Here is a 23,133-nt window from a genome sequence, read left to right as displayed (position 1 = left end):
TTATATAGGCCCCAAACCCGGGGATTTAGGGTTTCAACTCACAGCGCCTACTCGGCGAGTCTACTCCCGGACTCGTCGAGTAGATCATTAAACCCACGTGGCCATCCCGACTCTACTCGGCGAGTTATAGCACCAACTCGTCGAGTAGGTCAATCAACCTCTAAAATAAATATTTAAAATGACATACCTAGAATCAGATTTCGCCCTCGAAGTCATACTCCGCAAATAACTCTAGATGCTGCTCCTGCATCTCTGACTCCGGCTCCCAAGTGAAATCGGACCCTCTCTGATGCTGCCACTGAACCTGAACCAGGGGCACTTCCTTGTTCCTCAGAACTTTCACCTTTCGATCCAAGATCGCGCTCGGCCTCTCAATATAATTCAGGCTCGCATCTACCTGAATGTCCTCTAGTGGTATCACTGCCGTCTTGTCGGCCACACACTTCCGCAACTGGGACACGTGGAAGGTGTTATGAATCTGACTCAACTCTGCAGGCAACTCCAAACGGTATGCTACCTTACCCACTCTGGCGGTCACTCTGAACGGACCGATATATTGAGGCCCCAACTTGCCCCGCTTCCTGAACCGGATCACCCCTTTCCATGGGGAAACTTTCAGGAGCACAAAATCTCCGACCTGAAACTTAAGCTCAGATCGTCGTCTATCCACGTAACTCTTCTGAAGACTCTGCGCCGTCAGTAACCTCTGTCTGACCTGCTGAATCTGCTCGGTCGTCTTCAGCACTATGTCAGTGCTGCCCATAACTCTCAGCCCCACCTCTCCCAAACAGATGGGAGTACGACACCTTCTCCCATACAGGAGCTCAAAGGGAGGCATAGCAATGCTTGAGTGATGGCTGTTGTTGTAGGAGAACTCAGCCAGGGGTAAATAAGTCTCCCAACTCCCTCCGAAGTCCATGACACAGGTGCGCAACATATCCTCGAGCGTCTGAATTGTCCGCTCGCTCTGTCCGTCTGTCTGCGAGTAATATGCAGTATTGAAATGTAAGCGCGTGCCCAGCTCCTAGTGAAATTTCTTCCAAAAACTGGAAGTAAAATGCACGTCTCGATCTGACACAATCGAGATCGGCACTCCATGTCGAGATACCACCTATCTCACATAAATCTCAGCTAACTTCTCTGCAGAAGAGCTCTCACTAATAGCAAGGAAGTGAGCACTCTTCGTTAATCGATCCACAATCACACAAATCGCGTCACCTCTATGTGCCGTCCTTGGTAACTTGGTAATGAAGTCCATAGCGATATGTTCCCACGTCCACTGGGGAATCTCCAGAGGCTGCAATGGACCATGTGGACGCTGGTGCTCTGCCTTGACCCGTCGGTAGGTCGAGCATCTCTCAAATACCTACGCAACATCCCCCTTCATACAAGGCCACCAGTAATCCCTCTTCAGGTCCAAATACATCTTGGTGGCCCCGGGATGGATCGAGAATCTCGATCTGTGCGCCTCCTCCATCAGTATGCTACGTGCTCCACCCGTATAGGGCACCCAAATCCGCCCTCTAAAGGTCATAAGCCCTCGACTATCCGTCACAAACTCGGATACCTGCCCAATCACCCGCTCCCTCTTGCGGTTCTCCTGTCTCACAGCCTCCGCCTGGGCCTCTCGAATGGTATCCAATACCAGAGTCACCACTGTCATCCTCATGCACACATCTCGAATCGGGGCATTCTCCGCCCTGCGGCTCAGGGCATCAGCTACCACGTTAGCCTTGCCCGAATGATACAGGATCTCTCAGTCGTAATCTTTTACCACATCCAACCATCTCCTCTGACGCATATTCAGGTTGAGCTGATCCATCAGATACTTCAAGCTCTTGTGGTCCATGTATATGGTACACCGAACCCCATACAAATAGTGGCACCAGATCTTGAGGGCGAATACCACTGCCCCCAACTCTAAATCGTAGGTAGGATACCTCATCTCATGAGGCTTCAGCTGCCTCAACGCATATGCTATCACGTGTCCTCTCTGCATGAGCACCGCTCCTAACCCCGATATAGATGTATCGCATCAAACGAGGTCTGCTGCTCGGGACCCCAAACAAAAGCAACGCCCTTCCGGGTCAACTTGGTGAGAGGAACAACAATCTTGGAGAAATCTCTGATAAAACTCCGGTAGTAGCCGGCCAATCCCAGAAAACTCCTGATCTCGATGGGGGATCTCGGCACCTCCCAACTCATGACAGCCTCAACCTTGTCCGGATCGACCAAAATCCCATTATGATTAACGAGGTGCCCCAAGAACTGGACCTCTCGTAACCAGAAATCACACTTGGAGAATTTGGCATAAAGCCTCTCCGATCTCAATACTCCGACGACCTCCCTCAAATGCTCCTCATGCTGCTCTCTAGACCTCGAATACACCAAAATATCGTCGATGAACACGATCACCGAACGATCCAACATAGGCCTGCATACCCGGTTCATGAGATCCATGAACGCTGCTGGTGCATTGGTGAGCCCGAAAGGCATCACCACGAACTCGTAATGCCCATAACGAGTTCTAAATGCTGTCTTCTGAACATCCTCCTCACGAACCCTCATCTGGTGATAACCAGACCTCAAATCGATCTTGGAAAACCAAGATACACCCTGCAACTGATCGAACAGATCGTCGATCCTCGGGAGTGGATAACGGTTCTTGATCGTCAGCTTGTTCAACTCCCGGTAATCAATGCACATCCGATGTGAACCATCCTTTTTCTTGACAAAAAGGCTTGGTGCTCCCCACGGCGAGCTACTCGGCCGGATAAATCCCTTTCCCAACAGCTCCTGAAGCTGCGAGAATAACTCCTGCATCTCTGGCGGCGCAAGGCGATAGGGTACCTTGGTGATAGGTGCCGCCCCCGGAAGCAAATCAATACGAAACTCCACCTGCCTCTCAGGAGGCACACCTGGTAACTCCTCGGGGAAACAGTCCGGAAACTCGCTAACCACCGGAACCCCAGCGACAGTACTCGGTCTCTCTGTAACATCCCGTGTATCTGACACATACGCCAGAAAACCCATGCAACCCTGCTGCAAGCTCTGCCTCGCTCGAGCAGCCGAACAAAATGCTAAACCGGATCGGGTACCCTCGCCGAATACTGTAAGTACTCCCTCACTAGGGTTCTGGATGGTCACTAATTGACGCTCACAATCGATCATAGCCCCGAATCGACTCAACCAATCCATGCCCACGATGACACAGACATCCCCCATCGCGATAGATACCAAATCTATCAGAAACGCGACTCCAAAAATCTCAAGCACACATCCCCGGATCAAATCAGTCGCAAAAACAGCATGCTCATCAGCTATGGAGACTCTCAAAGGTCGACTCGACGCCTCACGTCGGATACTGATGTGACGACTAAATGCCAGCGATACGAAGGATCGACTCGCACCCAAGTCAAACAACACCAAAGTAGGTACATAACTCACAAGAAAAGTACCACAAGTGCGGCCCTTCTGACCTCCCAATCTCGAATCAACGGGCTTTTCCCGCTTGGCCGCCGGCTGAGACTGTGCCGGCCGCCTATCCCTCCTCTGAGACTCCGTCTCCTCCCTGGCCTGAGTCTCTAGCTCAATCTCCCTCTTCCAAGCATTTGCCTGGAGCTCGGCAAATTTTCGGTATGTCGAGTTCGCCACGAACTCACAAATGTCTCTCCTTAGAATGCTCAGATATCGGCTCATACGTGCCTGCTCAGTAGACACGTGCTCAGGGCAAAACAACGCCCTCTCATGAAACTTCTGTGTGATCACAGTCACAGACTCAGTCACCTGCTTGAGGGACAAGAACTCCTGGGCCGACCGTTCCCTCTCCACCGGGGGAACGTACTCGTCTCGAAACATAGCGGTGAACCTCTCCCAAGTCACCGCGGTAAGCTCGGCAGTATTAAAGTCAGTTGTCACAAACTTCCACCAGTCCTTCGCTCCCAAGCAAAGCTGGTTCAACGCGAACCATACCCTCAGATGCTCCGGATAAGAACATGTGTAGAAGCATCCCTCAATGTCAGAGATCCATCTCATCGCGGCTATCGGATCCTGAGTCCCATCAAACTCTGGTGGCTTCGTGTTGCTGAACTCCCGATACAGCAACGAGTCACCCCCCTGTGGCCTAGCAGCGACAACGGTTGCGGTGGCCGCACCAACAGTAGCATCGGTAAGAGCAGCGTACCACTCGTCAAATGTCTCAATCAACGTGGTCTTGAGAGACCCAAACATCTCTGGTATCTCAGCTGGAATGGCTGCAACCACCTCATCATGAATCATCATGCGAATCTCATCATCTCTAACACCGCTGCTTTCTGTAGTGTGGCGCGTACCCACCATGATGTCTCTGAAACACAACACAAAAGAAATCAGAGACTCGCTCGAGTATTCTCGCACTCAATCACTCAACCCTACTTGCTCCTTAGTACCCTAAGGATTCTTACTTGGGTTGCTTACTGATCCAGTGTTTCCAGTAGTACGGGCTCTATACTACCTTCCACACCACATCAGTATTCACCCCAAGTCCTCCTCGTAGGATTCTAGTTCACAAGTACTCTATATCTCGCTGAGCGCAGGCTACCACCCAGTAGACCTCTCATAAGCTCCTCTCTGCTACCTACTCACACTCGAAGAGATTCACAGTAGCAGTAACTCCTAGGCTAAGTCATCACAAATCAGGCCCACTCTAGTCCTAAATATAAATACCTAGCCTACTATAGCATGCATAACACATCTCATAACACATAACGTAAGGGTATTTTGGGAAATCACCGTTCGGGCGTTGGCCGATTGTACACACTACTCTTTTCCGCTTTTTCTGGAATCTTTTACTTTTTTTTAGAAAATTGTTTCTTTTTGAAAACTTTTTCTCAAATCCTCAGTTTGAGTCTAGATATGCCCGTAGGTGTATCGGAATCCCTCAAACCAAGGCTCTGATACCAACTTGTAACGTCAAAAAAAAAAACTTAAACCAAAATTTTCAATTTTAAACTCATAAAAATTATGTCTCATCATTAATTCTCAAAACAACCAACAAGTTTTCAATACAATTATTCAAATCCAGTATCCACAAATATAGCTCCATATCAAGAGTGTGTGTACAATCACGTCGGTGCCTTCCCACGATCCTCGGAAGTACCTGAAACACATAACACATAACACGGTAAGCACGAATGCTTAGTGAGTTCCCCAAAATACCACATACAACACTTTAGCCATTCGAGGCTATACTCTGTAAGACCCTCCGGTCTATGTGTCTCAGCGGGACCCTCCAGTCCCTTCGCTCGTTGGACCCTCTAGTTCGGTCTAGCTCGTTGGACCCTCCAATCCGGTCTGATTGAGAACCCTCTGGCCTCATGGTTCGTTGGACCCTCCAGTCCGGTCTAAGCAACAAATAATATATCATACAATACATATCACACAATCATGCATAACTCAAGTAAGCACATAAGACCCTTTGGTCACATATAATTACCACTCTAGGTAAAGTATAGTGAGAAGACTCACCTCGTAAGATAGCTAGTAAAAGTCTCGTGCCCGAAATCCTCGGTGTAACATCCCAGAATTCAGGTATATCTCTTTGATCCTTATCTTCCTCGAGTTGTCAAAATTATCCCTTGAAAGGAATGTTTGGCTTCTGAGTACGCTAGGCGTAAAGGAGAGTACGCTGCGCGTACTCATGAGTGTATTCTTGACGCGGAGTCTACCTAGTACGCTGGGCGGACCATAGTGTACGTTGGGTGCACTAGGTCCAGATTGAAACCCTAATTATGGGGGTGAGCCCTATATAAGGAACATTATGGCCTCACTTTTAGCCACCATTTCTAGAGAGCAAAACCCTAAGTGTGCCCTAACCCTCGTTCTAGAGCTTGTGTTAGTGAGGTTGAGCTTGAAAGTGTTCTTGCGTGCTTTTGAAGAGAAGGAGGTGCCATTGAAGGAGCTAGAGTTGGAGGGCAAGCTTTGGATCTAAACTTTCTGAGGTTGGAGCATCATTTGGAGGTAAAAAGCTCAAAGCTTTCTCAACCTTTTTGATTTGAGCTTTATGGACCATTTCTAGGGTTTTTGTCCCAAAGGTGGAAACTTTATGAGTAAAGGAGCTCCATAAGACCTTGATCTGTCCATATTCAGTGTATAAGTGTTATAGATCCATAAAAATCCAATCTTGGACGTTAGGAGTGAGCCATGCATGAGATATGAGCTCTTTAGTGAAGGAAGTGGTGTGTTTTGGATGATGTTGACCATTACAACCATGCAAAGGCGTAAAGTTTTCGACTTTATGGATTAGGAGGCTGTAGGGGGTCCAGATCTGTATTTTGAGCCAAGGTCTTAACTGATTAAGACCACAAGTGAGATAATAGTGAAACCGGGACGTACGCTGAGCGTAAATCCCAGTACGCGGGGCGTAGGGCTTAATCAGCCCGATATCAGCATAGCGGTCGAGTACGCCCAGCGTAGGCATCTGGTACGCGCCGCGTACTCCTTAGGGTTGACGTTTGTTGACTTTTAGGGTTTAGTCAACAAATGGACCTTTGGACCATTGGAGGGGTAGAATGGTCTTGTACCCTTCTGAGAGAGTATAGGAAGGGATTAGTCTAGCCTTTGAGAGCCTTTATTAAGTAGAGATATTTTTTGTATGTGATTAGGCGAAGGCTAGACCGGGAATTTGAGTTCGAGATTATTCCGAGATAGTCCGAGGTGAGTCTTCTCACTATACCTTACCTAGAGTGGTAATTACATGCGACCGGAAGGGCGTATGTGCTTAGGTGTTATATGTGATATATGTTTTTAGTGATATGCTATGTTATGAGTTTTCTGGTTCGGACCAGAAGGTCGACAGGGCTTAGACCAGAAGGTCAACAGAGTTGGGCCGGAAGGTCAACAGAGTAGGACCGGAAGGTCATCAGGGTAGGGCCGGAAGGTCTACCCGAGTTGTGGAGCCGGAAAGTCCACTGAGACACATTGGCCGGAAGGCATCATAGATCTATAGCCTCGAGTGGCTAATTTATATGTATGTGGTATTTTGGGGAACTCACTAAGCATTCGTGCTTACCGTGTTATGTGTTATGTGTTTCAGGTACTTCCGAGCATCGCGGGAAGGCACCGGCGTGATTGTACACACACTTGATGTTGAACTATGATTGTGGATCCTGGATTGAATAATTGTGTTGAGAACTTATTGGTTGTTTTTATGAGAATTAATGATAAAGACATCTGTTATGAATTTTAAATTGGAAAATTTTGTTTGAAAAATCTTGTCGTTGCACTCGGTCTAGCCTCCGCCTATCACAAATTAATATCCTACTCTTATCTCTAAAAAGTGTGTAGAAGACCATTCTACCCTTCCCTGACCTCTTTCACTCATTTTGACCAAACCCTAAAGTCAACAGAAGTCAACTCCAGTCAACGGTCCAACTTTGACTAGACTCGTCGAGTCCAGTCGATTCATGGCAACCCCGACAAGCTCCAACTCGACGAGCTAACCCCTAACTCGACGGGTCACCATCTGACTCAGTTCATCGGGACAAAACCCTAACCGGCTCGTCGAGTCGGCTCATCAACTCGGCGAGTCCGTTCGGTCTCAACTTGTATTCAGGTGATTTCAAGGCAGAAAACTCTCTCACACTCTAGATCTAAGCTCTCAAAGCCTGAATATCACGTAAAGCCTCGAGCTTTACGTTCATGCATAGCACCAAAGGGCTAAAAATGCCAAGAACAAGCTTGAGAAGAAGTCTCTCATTCAAGGGGCTATCATGGCTGCATAAAGCAGGGGACTTTCGACTCTAGGGACCTCACAAGGTCCAGATCTGATGTCTATTTCTAAGAAGGTTCTCAAAACCTTCAAGGTCCCCAAAATAAGATGGAAATGAAGCCCTAACTCTAAAACCATGAGATCTATCCAAACAAGAGAGAAAGGTACGAACTTTATACATTGAATAGAAGCTCCTGGATGTCTAAGCAGCAGATCTAGCAACTTCTTCACAATCCTTGCTTGGAGTCCTCTTTCCCTCTACCAAAATGCACCAAAGATCTCAAATAATGGAGTCCTCTTTCCCTCTACAATCCTTACTTGGAGTTGTTTGCATATTGCTCCTTATTTCCCAAAGACTATGTGTTCGACAAGAAGGAGTTGATTATGTTATGGATGGCAGAAGGGTTTTTGCACCACTCTACTACAAGCAAGTCCATGCAACACTTGGGTCTCGAATATTTTGAAGAATTATTGTCGAGGTCATTTTTTCAACATTCGTCTAATGATGAATCATTGTTTGTGATGCATGACCTCATGAATGACTTGGCCATGCATGTTGCTGGAGTTTTTTTTAAGGCTAGATGTTGGGATGAAGGAGTACAGTAGGAAGGAAGCTTTGCAAAACCACCGCCATATGTCATTTGTTTGTGAGCGTTTCATGGTTTATGGAAGGTTTAAGCCACTCAAAGAAGCAAAAAGTTTGAGAACATTTTTAGCATTGTCTGTATGTTGTGGAGATGTATGATAGGGTATCTTGGGGCAGTTGAAGAAGTAAGCCTTAGGGAATGTAATGAAATAAGATACATGTGGGAATCAGAAGCAGAGGCGAGTAAGGTTCTTATGAATTTAAAAAAGTTGGATTTAAGAGAATGTGAAAATTTGGTGAGTTTAGGGGAGAAAGAGGAGGATAATATTAATAGTGGGAGTAGCCTAACATCTTTTAGGGGGTTGGAAGTATGGGATTGTAACAGCTTGGAGCATTGCAATTGTCCAGATGGCATGGAGGCTTTGGATATTAGGAATTGTGATTCAGTTACATCAGTCTCTTTCCCAGGAGGGCAGAAGATCAAGTCACTTCTAATCTTCAATTGCAAGAAACTGTTAGAGAAGGAGTTGGGAGGAGGAGAGAAGACTGGGGTGCTTATCAACTCAAACATGCGGACGCTTGAATCTGTATATATCAATAGTTGCTCAAATCTGAATGGTTAACAAGTCAATTGTTTTGAAATGGAAAAACGTAATAGATTTGAACTATGTTTGGTTCTAGAATTATTATTATTTGTTAAAGTTGTAGTACAACTTAAGATGAGCTACCAGGGTTGTACTCATGTTACAATGCCAATCTATATGTTGCTTAAAAAGAGATGCATTTGACCCATGATTAATGTTAATGGATTTTTTTATTAAATAGTTCCATTTTCACACCTGTAATTCTTTAAATATGATTCCATATATTAATTGAATTCTAATGTATTTTTCTCACTCTTATATAGATACAGCCAAGCAATAAAAGATCAAAGGTCAGTGGATGTAATGAAGTTTGAAATAAAAGCATAAGAGAAAAGAAAAGATCAAAGGAAGACATTTTGTTAGGAAACGATAAGATTAGCTGCGATAAGATTAGCTGGCACTTAGTTTTATCTCTATTTAAACTTCATTATGTTTATCTTTTTCCTAGTTGGTTAGTCTCTGATAAAGATTTGTAATTGTATAAATACATTGGAAAATCAATGAATAAACAAGGCAATTCATACCAACTTTTCATGGTATCAGAGCGGGTTTAAGAAACCTAAAACCCTAAAACATGACGAAATCTGGAGAAGAATCTTCAGAGGGCTCAAAATCGTCACCACCTAAAATCGAATCCAATTCTCCTTTCTTTCTTGGACCACAAGACCGTCTAGGTGATTTCATTACTCCAACAAGACTGCATGGGGATAACTATGATGATTGGGCAGGAGACATACAGACGGCATTAGAAGCACGAAGAAAGTTTGGGTTTCTTGACGGGACGATCACAGGCCCTGTTCCTCCGTGTACGACTTCAGATTGGCTCACTATCAACGCGATGTTGGTTTCATGGATCATGAATACCATCGAACCAGAGGTAAAATGCTATCTCTCTAAATATAGGGATGAGAATAAACTATGGGATACCTTGAAATCGCGATATGCGATTGTTAATGGACCTAGAATTCAACAATTAAAGGCTTCAATTGCAAAGTGTGAACAGAGCAGAACCGTGCCTGTTGCAGAATATTTTGGCAAATTGACTGCACTGTGGGAAGAACTTTATAAGCATGAGCCTATAATTAACTGTGAGTGTTGTACAGAGTGCACAGCTGGAGCTAGACACGAGACCAGGAGAGATACATATATGTTAAATAAGTTTCTCATGGGTCTATGTTCAGAATACTTCTCCACTCTACGAACTAGCATTCTATCTCAGGATCCGCTCCCTTCACTTGACAAGGCTTTTCAACTAGTAGTGCAAGATGAATGAGTACGAACTTCAAAGGCTGTTCAGGAGGAAAAACCAGCAGAAGTTCTGGGTTTTGCTGTTAAAGTAGGAGCCAACATGAGACGAGGAAAAAGTGACAAACCCAATAAGTCACATCTAAGTTGTACTCACTGCAAAAAAACAGGTCATGAAGCTAATACTTGTTTCGAGTTAGTAGGGTATCCTGAATGGTGGGAACACAACGACAGGCCTGATGGTGGCACTCGAGGAGGCAGATCAGGCGGACGAGGGAGAGGAAGTGTAAGAGCAAACACAGTCACTGCAGGTTCTCACAAAGGAGGTATAGTGGCTGGAAATAATAGCAACTCATCGCTATTATTTACAGCTGAACAATGGAAAGCTCTAACCGGTCTTATGAGTACTTCCAAGATTATAGATGAAAGATTGAATGGTGAGTTTAAAAAACGATTGTGGATTATCGATTCAGGAGCAACACACCATGTCACTGGTGATGCTTCTTGGTTGGAAAATACACGTAACATACCTGGTCGTCTTGTGGGTCTTCCAAATGGTAAAAAGGTCATTGCAATCCGTGAGGGTTGTGTTAGACTTTCAAAGACCATCACTCTTAAGAGTGTTCTCTTTGTACCTAAATTAAGTTGCAATTTGATTTCAGTTTCTCAATTAAATGATGATATGCAGTGCATTACTCAATTCGATTCTTCTGTATGTGTTATACAGGACCGGTCGAGGAGGCTGATTGGAGCGGGTGTTAGACGGGATGGACTTTACTACTTTGGGAAAGGTGGATCAATTCTTCATGTTTCGGTGAATGCAGCAACCTCCACGTTAGAGCTATGGCATAAGAGAATGGGACATCCTTCAGAAAAAGTGGTGAAATCCCTTCCTCCCATTTGTAACCTTAGGGGTAGTATGAATAAAGCCTGTGAAGTTTGTTTTCGGGCTAAACAATCTAGAGATAAATTTCCTTTAAGTGACAATAAAACTAGTCGAATTTTTGAGAAAGTACACTGTGATCTTTGGGGTCCTTACAAGCATCTTTCAAGCTGCGGGGCTCGATATTTCTTGACAATAGTTGATGATTATTCTCGTGCAGTGTGGGTGTATTTGTTGACTGATAAAACTGAAGTTTATGAAATGTTTGTGTCTTTTGTGGCTATGGTTGGTAGACAATTTTCCAAACAAATCAATATAGTACAAAGTGATAACGGAACAGAGTTTAATTGCTTGTTTACTTATTTTTCTACACACGAAATTTTGTTTCAAACATCATGTGTTGGTACTCCTCAACAAAACGGGCGAGTAGAAAGAAAACACAAACACATCCTCAATGTAGCCCAATCTCTTATGTTCCAAGCAAAATTACCTACTTCTTTTTGGGGTGAATCCATCCTCACAGCTGCACATCTGATCAATCGCACACCCTCTCCTTTGCTTGACAACAAAAGTCCATCAGATATATTGTTTGGTACTCCTCCCTCATATTCTACTCTTAAAGTGTTTGGGTGTTTATGTTTTGCTCATAACCAAAAGGCGAAAGGAGATAAATTCGCTAGTCGAAGCCGAAAATGTGTCTTTGTTGGATACCCATTCGGTAAAAAAGGGTGGAAATTGTTTGACCTTGACACCAACGAATACTTTGTTTCACGTGATGTAAAATTCTTTGAGGACATATACCCTTATTCTGACATGAATTTAACACCACGTGACACCAAAAATACACTACCTGATGGACCAGTTTACTTTGATGAGATTGACGAGGATGCTGCTGGTCCGGATCAGTCACCTAGTGATCCACCCATAGATACATCACCTTTTAATTCTCCCACTAATTCACCTGGTCAGGAACCACCAAGCTCTCATACAACGCCGATTTTGGACCCCCCCTTCTTCACTCGAACAACAAGAAAATATGGGTAGAGGTCAAAGAATCAAGTATCCGTCCATCCTTCTTAAAGACTTTGTTGCTTCTACTAAAGCTAGTCCATCCCCGTCCTCTACACACCGGTCTCCACCAGCTTCCTCAAGTACGTCGTATCCTATAGTTCATTATATAAATTGTGATCAGTTTTCTCCTTGGTATAAAGCTTTTATTTCAGCATTTACTTTAGGAACTGAACCGAGATCATTTAAAGAAGCCATGCAGGACATGAAATGGAAAGCCTCTATGCAAGATGAAATTCGTGCTCTTGAAGAAAATGGTACTTGGACATTGCAACATCTTCCTCCTGGCAAACGTGCTCTCGGTAGCCAGTGGATATATAAAATTAAAAATCACTCCAATGGTGACATAGAAATATACAAATCACGGTTGGTTGTGTTCGGAAATCATCAACAAGAAGGCGTAGATTATAAAGAAACATTTGCACCCGTTGCAAAGATGACTACGGTACGTGTGTTTCTTGCAATTGCAGCTTCAAAAAACTGGGAATTACATCAAATGGACGTGCATAATGCATTCTTACACGGGGATCTACAAGAAGAAGTCTATATGAAATTGCCTCCAGGGTTCAAATGCTCGAATCCTAATTTGGTGTGTCATCTTCGCAAGTCACTTTACGGTTTGAAACAAGCTCCTAGGTGTTGGTTTGCTAAACTAGTGACAACACTTAAGAAATACGGTTTTCGTCAGTCGTATTCCGATTACTCTCTTTTTACATACACGCTTGGAATGGTGCAAGTTAATGTACTTGTCTATGTGGACAATCTTATCATCTCGGGTAATAATCACGAAGCTATCAAACACTTCAAGACATATTTAAGTAATTGCTTTAAAATGAAAGATCTTGGTCCTTTGAAGTATTTTCTTGGTCTTGAGGTTGCTCGCAGTCCTACTGGTGTTTTCTTGTGTCAACGCAAATACATGTTGTATATTATTGTTGAAACCGTTCTCTTAGGCGCCAAACCAGCCGGTTTTCCCATTGAACAAAACCATAAGCTTGGTCTAGCTAAGGGTAAAGAGTTGACTGACCCAGAAGTTTATCGTCGACTTATGGGTCGTTTGATATATCTAGCTGTCACGCATCCAGATCTAGCGTACTCAGTTTACATCCTATCACAATTCATGCAGTCTCCACGGATCGAACATTGGGAAGTAGCTCAACGTGTCGTTAAATATTTGAAGGGAACTCCTGGAAAAGGTATTCTCCTACGTGCCGATAGTCCTCTCATCTTGAGTGGTTGGTGTGATTCTGACTGGGCTGCTTGCCCTATTACTCGAAGATCTTTATCTAGATGGATTGTGTATCTAGGTCATTCTCCTATTTCTTGGAAAACGAAGAAGCAACATACCGTGTCTCGATCATCAGCTGAAGCGGGGTATCGTTCTATGGCAGCTGTTACGTGTGAATTGAAATGGTTAAAAGGTCTTCTTGCTAGCTTGGGTATTCATCACAATAAAAGTATTGATATGTTTTGTGACAGTGAACCGGCTCTCTACATTTCACAAAATCCGGTTTTTCATGAACGAACGAAGCACATTGAAGTTGATTGTCATTTTGTTCGTGATGCTATAGTTGATGGTCTCATTAAACCTTCTTATGTTCATACATCTAAACAACTAGCGGATATCTTGACGAAAGATCTGGGAAAATCTGCATTTGATTGTCTTGTTAGCAAGTTGGGCATTTTTGATCCCCATGCTCCAACTTGAGGGGGGATGTTAGCAAACGATAAGATTATTTGCGATAAGATTAGCTGGCATTTAGTTTTATCTCTATTTAAACTTCATTATGTTTATCTTTTCCCTAGTTGGTTAGTCTATGATAAAGATTTGTAATTGTATAAATACATTGGAAAATCAATGAATAAACAAGGCAATTCATACCAACTTTTCACATTTATATGGTGATGCTTCTAATTTACAAGGTTTGCTTCTATCTGACTGATAAACCCTTATACGATCTGAAGCAAGCCCTTATGGACAGTGATTTCCAAAATGTACTTAATTTTTTCTTGTTCTAAATTTGTATAAAATGGAATCTTGATATATAGGTGAATTACTTATTTTCCAACAATCGTCCATGGAAATTAAGTGCAGAACTCCTGCTGATGATCATAGTTGTGAAGCTTTAATGCTTTTTATATGCGCCAGCATCTTTTCAATCATTCAAACTACGCTAAATCTCTTCAAAACCTTGATGTTGCAATCTTGTTTTCCCTTTACATAACTTTGTAAAGGTATAAATTTATCTCATTGTCAAATTGATTACCTAATTTCTAAAGTCAAACTCAGGAAAATGTCACTTTAACCCTATATAAACTCTTGGGGGTTTTATTTTAAAAAGTCCCTTATCTTTTTTTAGTAATCTAGGGGCTTAAAGTCCAATTTCAGGTGTTAAAATATCCATTATTGACATGTTGTTTAATTAGGAGTGATGTCCTTTGGAGACTTCCTCCTGTAAAATGACAATCCTTTTTTAGGTGTATAAAAGACTAGATTATATTAACACTACATTTGTTTGTGTAGAAAGACTATTTTTGATGCTTAATAATGAGTCATAATGATTTTGAAGTTTGATAAATTCATAAAATAACAACAAACTTTTGTTCAGCTTTGAATACTAATTAAAATTAAAGAGTCATCGAACATATACCAAGGCAAAATGCATTAAAAAAAAGAGCTACATGAGCATATGTTTAGCTTTAGATGCTAAATTACAAGCAATCATCGTGCCTTTAGTCTCACCTATAAACTTTTAACTAAAATCCAGGGAAAATGACTTATGTGGGTAATTAACTATTGCTTTTGTATTCATTTGGTCACTTTCCTTTTTTTTTGTATCTTGTTTACCATTAAACTTGTGGTAGGTGTTCACAGAAACCATTGATACCGGCTATTGAAGGTTTCCAGCAATTTCTTATCTCCGGCGACTCTCCGGCGAGCCTCTGGCAAAAATGAGTTTTCCGACGGATCATTGGGTCTCGGCTAGATGACTTACAGCAGTAGCAAGCATCAGGAGGTGGTGATGGTGGTTTATCGGCGGCAAAAGGGAGGTGACAGGTGGGTTCCGATGATGGCAGGAGGAGGTGGCAGGTGGCTTGCTGCCTCGTCCCTTCTTCGTTTTTCTGGAAGCAAATCGACAGGAAGGAGAGAGGGGAGGGTGGAGAAAGCTAAGCAGCAGCACCTGTTAGAATGTAATGAAATGATTGATGATGAAAGAGAAGTTTGTAAGAATGAAGTTCTCATTAATTAAGAAGAATTCATTACAAAGCTTATATACAGACTATATATAAATAACTATTGTAACAACTTTCTAAATCAAAATTACATATATGCCCTTATGGTTATGACCAACTAATAACGACTGTGTAAAACCAACACCCCCCCTCAAGCTGAAGGGTGTAAATTCAGCTTGGAAACATCATCATCATGTAAAGGACCATATAAAGGTTTGGTTAAAACATCCGCTAATTTTATCTTGGTTGAAACATGATGTAAGGAAATTAAACCATGAAGGAGTTTTTCTCGAACAAAATGGCAATCGAGTTCAATATGTTTGGTCCTTTCGTGGAAAACTGGATTAGATGCAATATGTATGGCTGCTTGATTGTCACATTTAAGTGGAATAGGAGTGATATTCAGTAACACCAAATTCATTAAACAGGCGAGTTAACCATGCGAGTTCTGAACACACTCTTCGCATGGATCGATATTCTGCTTCTGCGGATGATAAGGAAACGGTCGCTTGCTTCTTAGATTTCCATGAAATGGGTGATCCTCCAAATAGAATAAAGAAACCACTTACAGACCTTCTGGTAATTGGACACGAAGCCCAATCAGAGTCACAATAAGCATCAATGGTAAAAATGGAATCTTTGTTGAAGAATAATCCTTGATCTTTGGAAGATTTTAAGTATTTCAAGACATGTAGGGCAGCTTCATAATGATCTTGAGTGGGATGTTGATTGATTTGACTCAAGTATTGAATAGAATATGCAAGATCTGGTCGTGTATGAACTAAAAAATTCAGCTTTCCAATCAATTGTCTATAAGTTGTAGGATCATCAAGAGGAACTCCAACATTGAGTTGTAGCTTGGTCTTGTTTGGCAAAGGCATGGAAACATTTATATTGTCATCAATGGAATAATGAGAGAGTAATTCTAGTATAAATTTACTCTGATGAACAATCATGCCATTAGTATTTCTGGTAAACTCAAGGCCAAGGAAAAAATTGATTGATCCCAAATCTTTGATCTGAAATTGAGCATCTAGAAATGTTTTCAAAGATGTAATTTCATCAACATTGTTACCAGTAACAAGAATATCGTCGACATAAACAGCAACAATGGTAATAGAACCATTACCTTTTTTAAGAACAAAGAGTAATCATTTTTAGAATGAACATAACCATGTTGATATAAAGTTTGAGTTAACTTGGCATACCATTGACGAGAGGCCTGTTTTAATCCATATAGGGACTTGTTTAATTTGCAAACCAGATGAGGATTATCAACATTATAACCAGTAGGTAACTTTATAAACACTTCTTCATGTAAATCTCCATGTAAAAATGTATTATTAACATCCAATTGTTGAATATCCCATCCCTTCTTGACAGCCAACGAAACTAAGCAACGAACAGTAGTGAACTTAACTACTGGAGAATAAGTTTCGTGATAATCTATGCCTTGTTGAGTAAATCCTTTAGCAACCAGGCGTGCTTTATGACTCTCAAGTGAGCCATCTACTCTATATTTGACTTTGTATACCCACCGACATTAAATTGGCTTTTTACCCTTAGGTAATTTAACCAGACTCCATGTGTTATTATCGATAAGAGCAGCTAATTCAGTTTGCATAGCTTGTTCCCAGCAAGGATGACCTTTAGCTTGATGATAAAAAGCAGGTTCTGGAACTTGAAGTATAGTATTAAATGCAAACGAATGAAAAGGATGATAATGATCTTGAGATGTACAAGAAGAAGGAATACACCAGTTAGTTAAGGTATGAGAACAATGGTCATGGGAATGAACATTGTTACAAATATAATCTTGAAGATAAGCAGGAGGCTGTCTAACTCGTGAAGCTCTTTGAAGTGGAGGTTGATCTTGTTTCGGGGCATTTCGGTCATTTGAAATGACATTGGAAGAAACATCTGGATTAGTGGGAACATCGAGGACATTATTGGGAATAAAAGAATTGGATGTATGAGGTTTTGATGTAATCAAGTGTAAGGGAAAAACATCTTCCACAAAGTGAATATCTCTTGAAATTTGTATGGATTTGGTGGCAAGATTGAGAACTTTAAATGCCTTTTGTCCAATTGGATAACCAATGAAAATATAAGGAGTTGATCTTGGCATAAATTTATCTCGATTAACAGAATATGTAGCAACGAAACAAAGACAACCAAATGACCTAAGTTGAGAAAGATCTGGTGTCTGGTTGAACAACCATGCCCGGTGATAGGGGTAGGCAAGGACTTGTGCACAGGGCCCAAAATTTTCAAGGGCCCAATTTTTTTTATTATATTCAGTTAAACAATTTCAGTCCAAAACAAAGATAGTCCATTCCCACCTGTTAAGTAGTCCATGCGAAGAAGAAAACATTGATTAAACGCAACAGAAAAGATCGATCATCGAGATCGATCATTGACGCTTCTGCCTTCAGCGACAGAACCGACTAGCGAGGGCACTCCTGAATCTATTATTCTGCTATTTTGCTAAGTGCTAATCTGGTAAGTAACTGATTAATTGATCAATGTCATTGAAATATTCAACTCATGCGTAACTGTGTTGGTACAATTTGTAATTGATCAGTTTGTAATTGAATGTCTATGTCATTAATTGATTAATTGATAATGCCATTAATTAATTAGTTTGTAATATATTGCTAATGTATATGTCATTAATTGATTAACTAATTGATCAGTTTGTAATCTGTTGAAACTTAGACAATATGATAAAAAAATATTTTATATACAATGGGTGATTGTAATTAAATGTCTAATCGTCTATTATCATTTATAAATTTGTAGTTTGTAATTGAATGTTGATTATCAATTTGCTATCAAGAATGTTCGAAGAGCTTCACGGATAGTCGGTTAGCTGTTAAAAAAATAGTTTATGTAATTTAAATCGTTACAGGTTAATACCTAAGGGCCTTTTTTTCCTAGTCGTCTTGGGCATTTGAATCCTCGAGACCGGCCCTGTGAACAACATTTCATAAGGCGATTTGTTGTGTAAGACTTTTGTATGCATTCGGTTGATTAAATGAACTGTAGTTCGAACACATTCAGTCCAATAGGCATTTCCCACTCCAGATGGAAAATATAAAGATCTAGCAACCTCCAGAATGTCTCGATGTTTTCTTTCAACAGTGCCATTTTGTTGAGGTGTATATGTTGTTGATCTTTGATGTTGAATACCTTTTTCTTGAAAAAATTTGACCCCTTCATTACTAGAACCAAGCTCTAGAGCATTATCTGTTATAATAATTTTCACTGTCTTTTGATATTGTGTTTGAACATAAGTGACAAAGGAGTTAATGAGTGTAAAAGCATATCCTTTATGAGTTAACATGTGTACCCATGTGTGTCTACTAAAATCATCAACAATAGTGAGGAAAAACTTATAACCATCATGAGATAAAGTTTTATAAGGTCCCCAAACATCAATGTGTATAAGTTCAAAGGGATGATTGGTAGTAGATATACTTGTTGGAAAAGGATTTCTATGTTGTTTTGATTTGAAACAAATAGAACAAGAATCAACAGATGAATCATGACAACAATCAACAAGAGACATAGATTGGAGTTTTTGAACAGGTAAATGCCCTAATATGTTGTGCCATAACATAACATTGGAATGTTTATGCATTACATTGAAAGAATGAAGATTCAATGTATTTATTACAGAAAAACTATAAGAAAGATTGTTCTGAATGAAATGATGATCAAAGACATAAAGATCTCTAATCCTTTGGCCAAAAGAAGCAAGAGCAAATTTATCATTTACTGAAGGGTTCTGCAACATACAGTGTTCATCAGTAAAAAGAATAAACGTATGAAGTTGGGAGGCAAGTTTGGGTACAGAAACAAGATTGTACTTGAAAGAAGGAACATATTGAAGAATGATAGATGTATCTAACTGAACATTACCAATATAAAAAACAATAGTATTATTCCCATTAGGAAGACCAAGAAAATGTGGCTGTGAAAGTTTTGATAATGAAGAAAAAAGAGATCGATTAGAGCAAATATGGTCAGAATCGACAATCTAAGAAACATGTTCATTTAATAGAGATGATGATTTGTAAACATTAGCAACACAAAGTTTAAAATCAAATGGAATACCTTCATCTTGCATAGCGCCATTAACAATTGAAAGATTTGATTGAGAAGATGAACCAAGACTTGAAAAATAATTATTGTTCAGCAGTTGAATCAATTGATTGTATTGTTCTTGTGAAATAGGTGGAGAATCATTAGAAGCAACATTCTGAACTATAGATTTAACCTCATCTTTCTTGTTCTTCGTAAATTTGAAGTTCGAAGGGAATCCATTAAGGCGATAACATTGGGCCTTTGTGTGCCCTGGTTTCTTGCAATGATTGCAGGTGAGCAATTTGCGAGAGGAATCTGATGAGATTTGCATAGCAATTGCATCATTTGAAAGAGTGGAAGGAAGATTGATTCCTCGTTGACGTTCTTCTTGTAAAATAAAAGAATAAGCAGTTGAAACAGATGGTAAAGGCTTCATCATCAAAATTTGATCACAGATAATTTTGTATGATTCATCGAGTCCCATTAGTAACTGAATTAGGCGTTGATCTTCAAAGAACTTGTGAATTGCAACAGAAGTACCACAAGTACAATTAGGAATGGATTGAATCATACTAATTTCATCCCAAAGTTTTGTGAATTTAGTAAAGTAAGAAGAGAAGTCATCAGCACCTTGAGAAAGAGAATACAACTGTTGTTGCATTTGATAGATGAGAGCACCATCAGATTGTTCAAATCATTGATGTAATTCTTGCCAAATCTCTTTTGCAATTGGGAGAAATAGAAGACTATCAACAATTGTCTTTGAAACAGAATTTAAGATCCAACTGATAACCATGGAATTTGCTCGAAACCAATTAGAATACGTAAAAGAATTCGAGAGAGGTGGAACAATAGTGTCGTCAACAAAACCGAGCTTGTTCTTCACAGACAATGAAATAACCATCGATCGGTTCCAAGAATTGAAACCAACACCGGTGAAGACATTTGAAACAAGAACATAATTCAGATTATCTGAAGATCCAACGAATAAAGGCTAGATACATCGATCGAAGAAGAAAAATGATTCATTTGTTGAAGAAGTAGACATGATTAACAAGAAATTGAAAGAAAACGATGAAGATTGATGAATATAATCGATTACACGTCTGATACCATGTTAGAATGTAATGAAATGATTGATGATGAAAGAGAAGTTTGCAAGAATGAAGTTCTCAGCTTATATGCATACTAGATATAAATAACTACTGTAACAACTTTCTAAATCAAAATTACATATATGCCCTTATGGTTATGACCAACTAATAACGACTGTGTAAAACCAACAGCATCGACGGTGGGTGCCGCTTGGATGTCAGTTGAGAAAAGTCCGCCGGAAAAACTAATTTTTGCCAGAGGCTCGCCGGTGAAGACGACCGGATAGTCGCCAGAGATAAGAAATTGTCGGAAACCTTCAATAGCCGGTTTCATTGGTTTCTGTGAACACCTACAACAAGTTCAATGGTAAATGAGATACAAAAAAAAAAGGAAAGTAACCAAATGAATACAAATGCAATAGTTAATTACCCACATAAGTTATTTTCCCCTAAAATCTATAGCATACCAAAAGTCTTAAACAAAGTGTATTTGCATGTGACATCCATTCTTTATAATCTTTTAACTAAAATAATACTCCATAACATAGTATTTATCATGATGATATAACATCATGTATCAAACATGTTAGAGTGATAATCTTACTTAAATATCACTAAGTTGATATGCTTTATGTATACTATTAGTAGATTGTTATGTACACTGCATCTCCTCCGCTCCAAATTTGGCACTGATGATTTAGAACAAGTAAAAAAAATGCTGAAGTAAAAAGAAGTACCTTACAACTAAACAGAAGTTTACATGCCTCACATGGGCAAATTTCATGGCCACTCTAAAACATGAAAACTAGTCTAAAAAACTGACAGCTGTGGGATTTGAACCCACGCCGTTTCGGACAAGAGCCTAAATCTGGCACCATACAAAATGCAAACTTTTTTTAACCCGACCTAATAGGGGGGAAAGCTGGATGATGGCCCTGGGCCTCATGACAGTTTCGGGGCCCCAAATTTAATTTGGCTGTATGTTTATATATAAATTGTGTTTCAATCACGTATATGCTTTTCTCACTATGAAGGGACCTGAGTTTGATTCCTTTCTCATTAGTCTTTGTATGCACAACAAAAAGTTTTATTCCTATATACTATTCAATTTTATATATTTGTTATCACTCATAGATATCAATTATGTCCAAAATCTCACTTTCCACTATTATTTTTTATATTAACGATGTTTTTTTTTTGTTAAACCTTTTTTGTACTTTAACTGTAACATTATTCCATTATTAATAATATTTGTTAGTAACCAATCTTTCCACAAAAAAATAAAAAATAAATAAAAATAACAACGCTCCCAAACCCTTGGTCACTGTCGGCTTATTTTCCGATCACCGTTGCTAGGGAGTGGCTGTTTGTTCTTGAATTTAATATAGAAGCGAGATGGCGACCTGATGATGAATGGGCTAGGAATTGGGTTTCGAAGGACAAAAACAGGGAACAATCTTCGAACCCAGGGAGCAACCACATGATACTACTCGGAAGAATTACCATGTAAGTCCTAATGTTTCTTCCTTTTATGTTACGAATTTTCACGATTCTATTATTCCGAATGATTTGTGGCGTGCATGTGATTGTCTTGGAAAAGTTGTGGATGTTTTTATTGCTAAAAAGTGGTCTCGAATTGGGTAAAGATTTGGATTTATTAGATTTACAGGTGTTCGTAATGTTGATCATATGGTTAAACAATTGTGTGATGTTTGGTTTTGGTATCACAAGCTCTTTGCTTCTATTTCAAGATTTTTGAAATTGGATACTTCTTTTTCAAAACAACACATGGTTTCTTCTAAAGTTGTGAAGATCAAACCGAGATGTCATTGAGTTCTTAAGCATCAAACAACTTTTGGGTTTAAGTTCTTGAGTTCTTCGTCAAAACACATCATGTGTGTTCACCAAAAAAGTTCATGTTTTGCCATAAAAATTACGTTTGGCCGGTTCAACCTACAATAACCGGTCATAATGATATTTTTTTAAACAAGTTCAATGATAAGACGTGTACAAAAAAAACTATAGTGATTAAGGTGGTGTTTGTTTTTTTTGACAAAAATGTTTTTTTGACCTCTTATGTGTGCGGGCGGAAAAACAGTTAAATAAATTATTGTTGTTTTTAGAAGACAAAAGATATAAAAAAGTCTTTTTGATATCTTTTTCCAAAAGATAAAAAATAGCTTCTTATTTTGAAAGACATTTTCTAAGTTCTAACCCTAATGTGATATTTTTTTACTACTACCACTAATGCCGCCACCGCTCCTACCACTATCGTCGCCTCCATCGCCACCATTGTCGTTGCCGTCACCACCACTGTTGTCATCGCCACTACTGCCACTGTCATCGTTACTACCACCACCACCTTCTCCGCCACCACTACCTCCGTCTCTGCCACCACTCCACCCCACCCTTAGCTCTGCCACCACACCATCACCACCCCCCCACCTCTTCAAAAACAAACACCGTCTAAATGTTTATACATAACATAATTTGTTATCCTTAGAAAATATTAATTTAATGTTTATAAAATATATCGTATTTGT

General features: G+C 40.4%; 1 protein-coding gene across 1 annotated transcript; it reads left to right on the top strand.

The window, feature by feature from the left end:
• The first annotated feature begins 9,551 nt into the window (after positions 1 to 9,551).
• LOC145164789 (uncharacterized) lies at positions 9,552 to 10,250 on the top strand. Its single transcript, XM_079083468.1, has one exon. It carries the CDS (start codon positions 9,552 to 9,554, stop codon positions 10,248 to 10,250), a length of 699 nt encoding a protein of 232 aa, XP_078939594.1.
• Positions 10,251 to 23,133: the final 12,883 nt, after the last annotated feature.

This window comes from Lactuca virosa, chromosome 3 (assembly GCF_052849685.1).
Source record: "Lactuca virosa cultivar CGN04683 chromosome 3, Lactuca_virosa_CGN04683_v6, whole genome shotgun sequence".
In the NCBI taxonomy this organism is placed as follows: Eukaryota; Viridiplantae; Streptophyta; class Magnoliopsida; order Asterales; family Asteraceae; genus Lactuca; species Lactuca virosa.
Note: the sequence above shows the minus strand (reverse complement) of the source record. Positions and strands in the feature narration are given on the sequence as shown.

Bases quoted from the DNA above. Each gene is read 5' to 3' on its own strand.
- LOC145164789 (XM_079083468.1), top strand. From the start codon at position 9,552: ATGACGAAATCTGGAGAAGAATCTTCAGAGGGCTCAAAATCGTCACCA.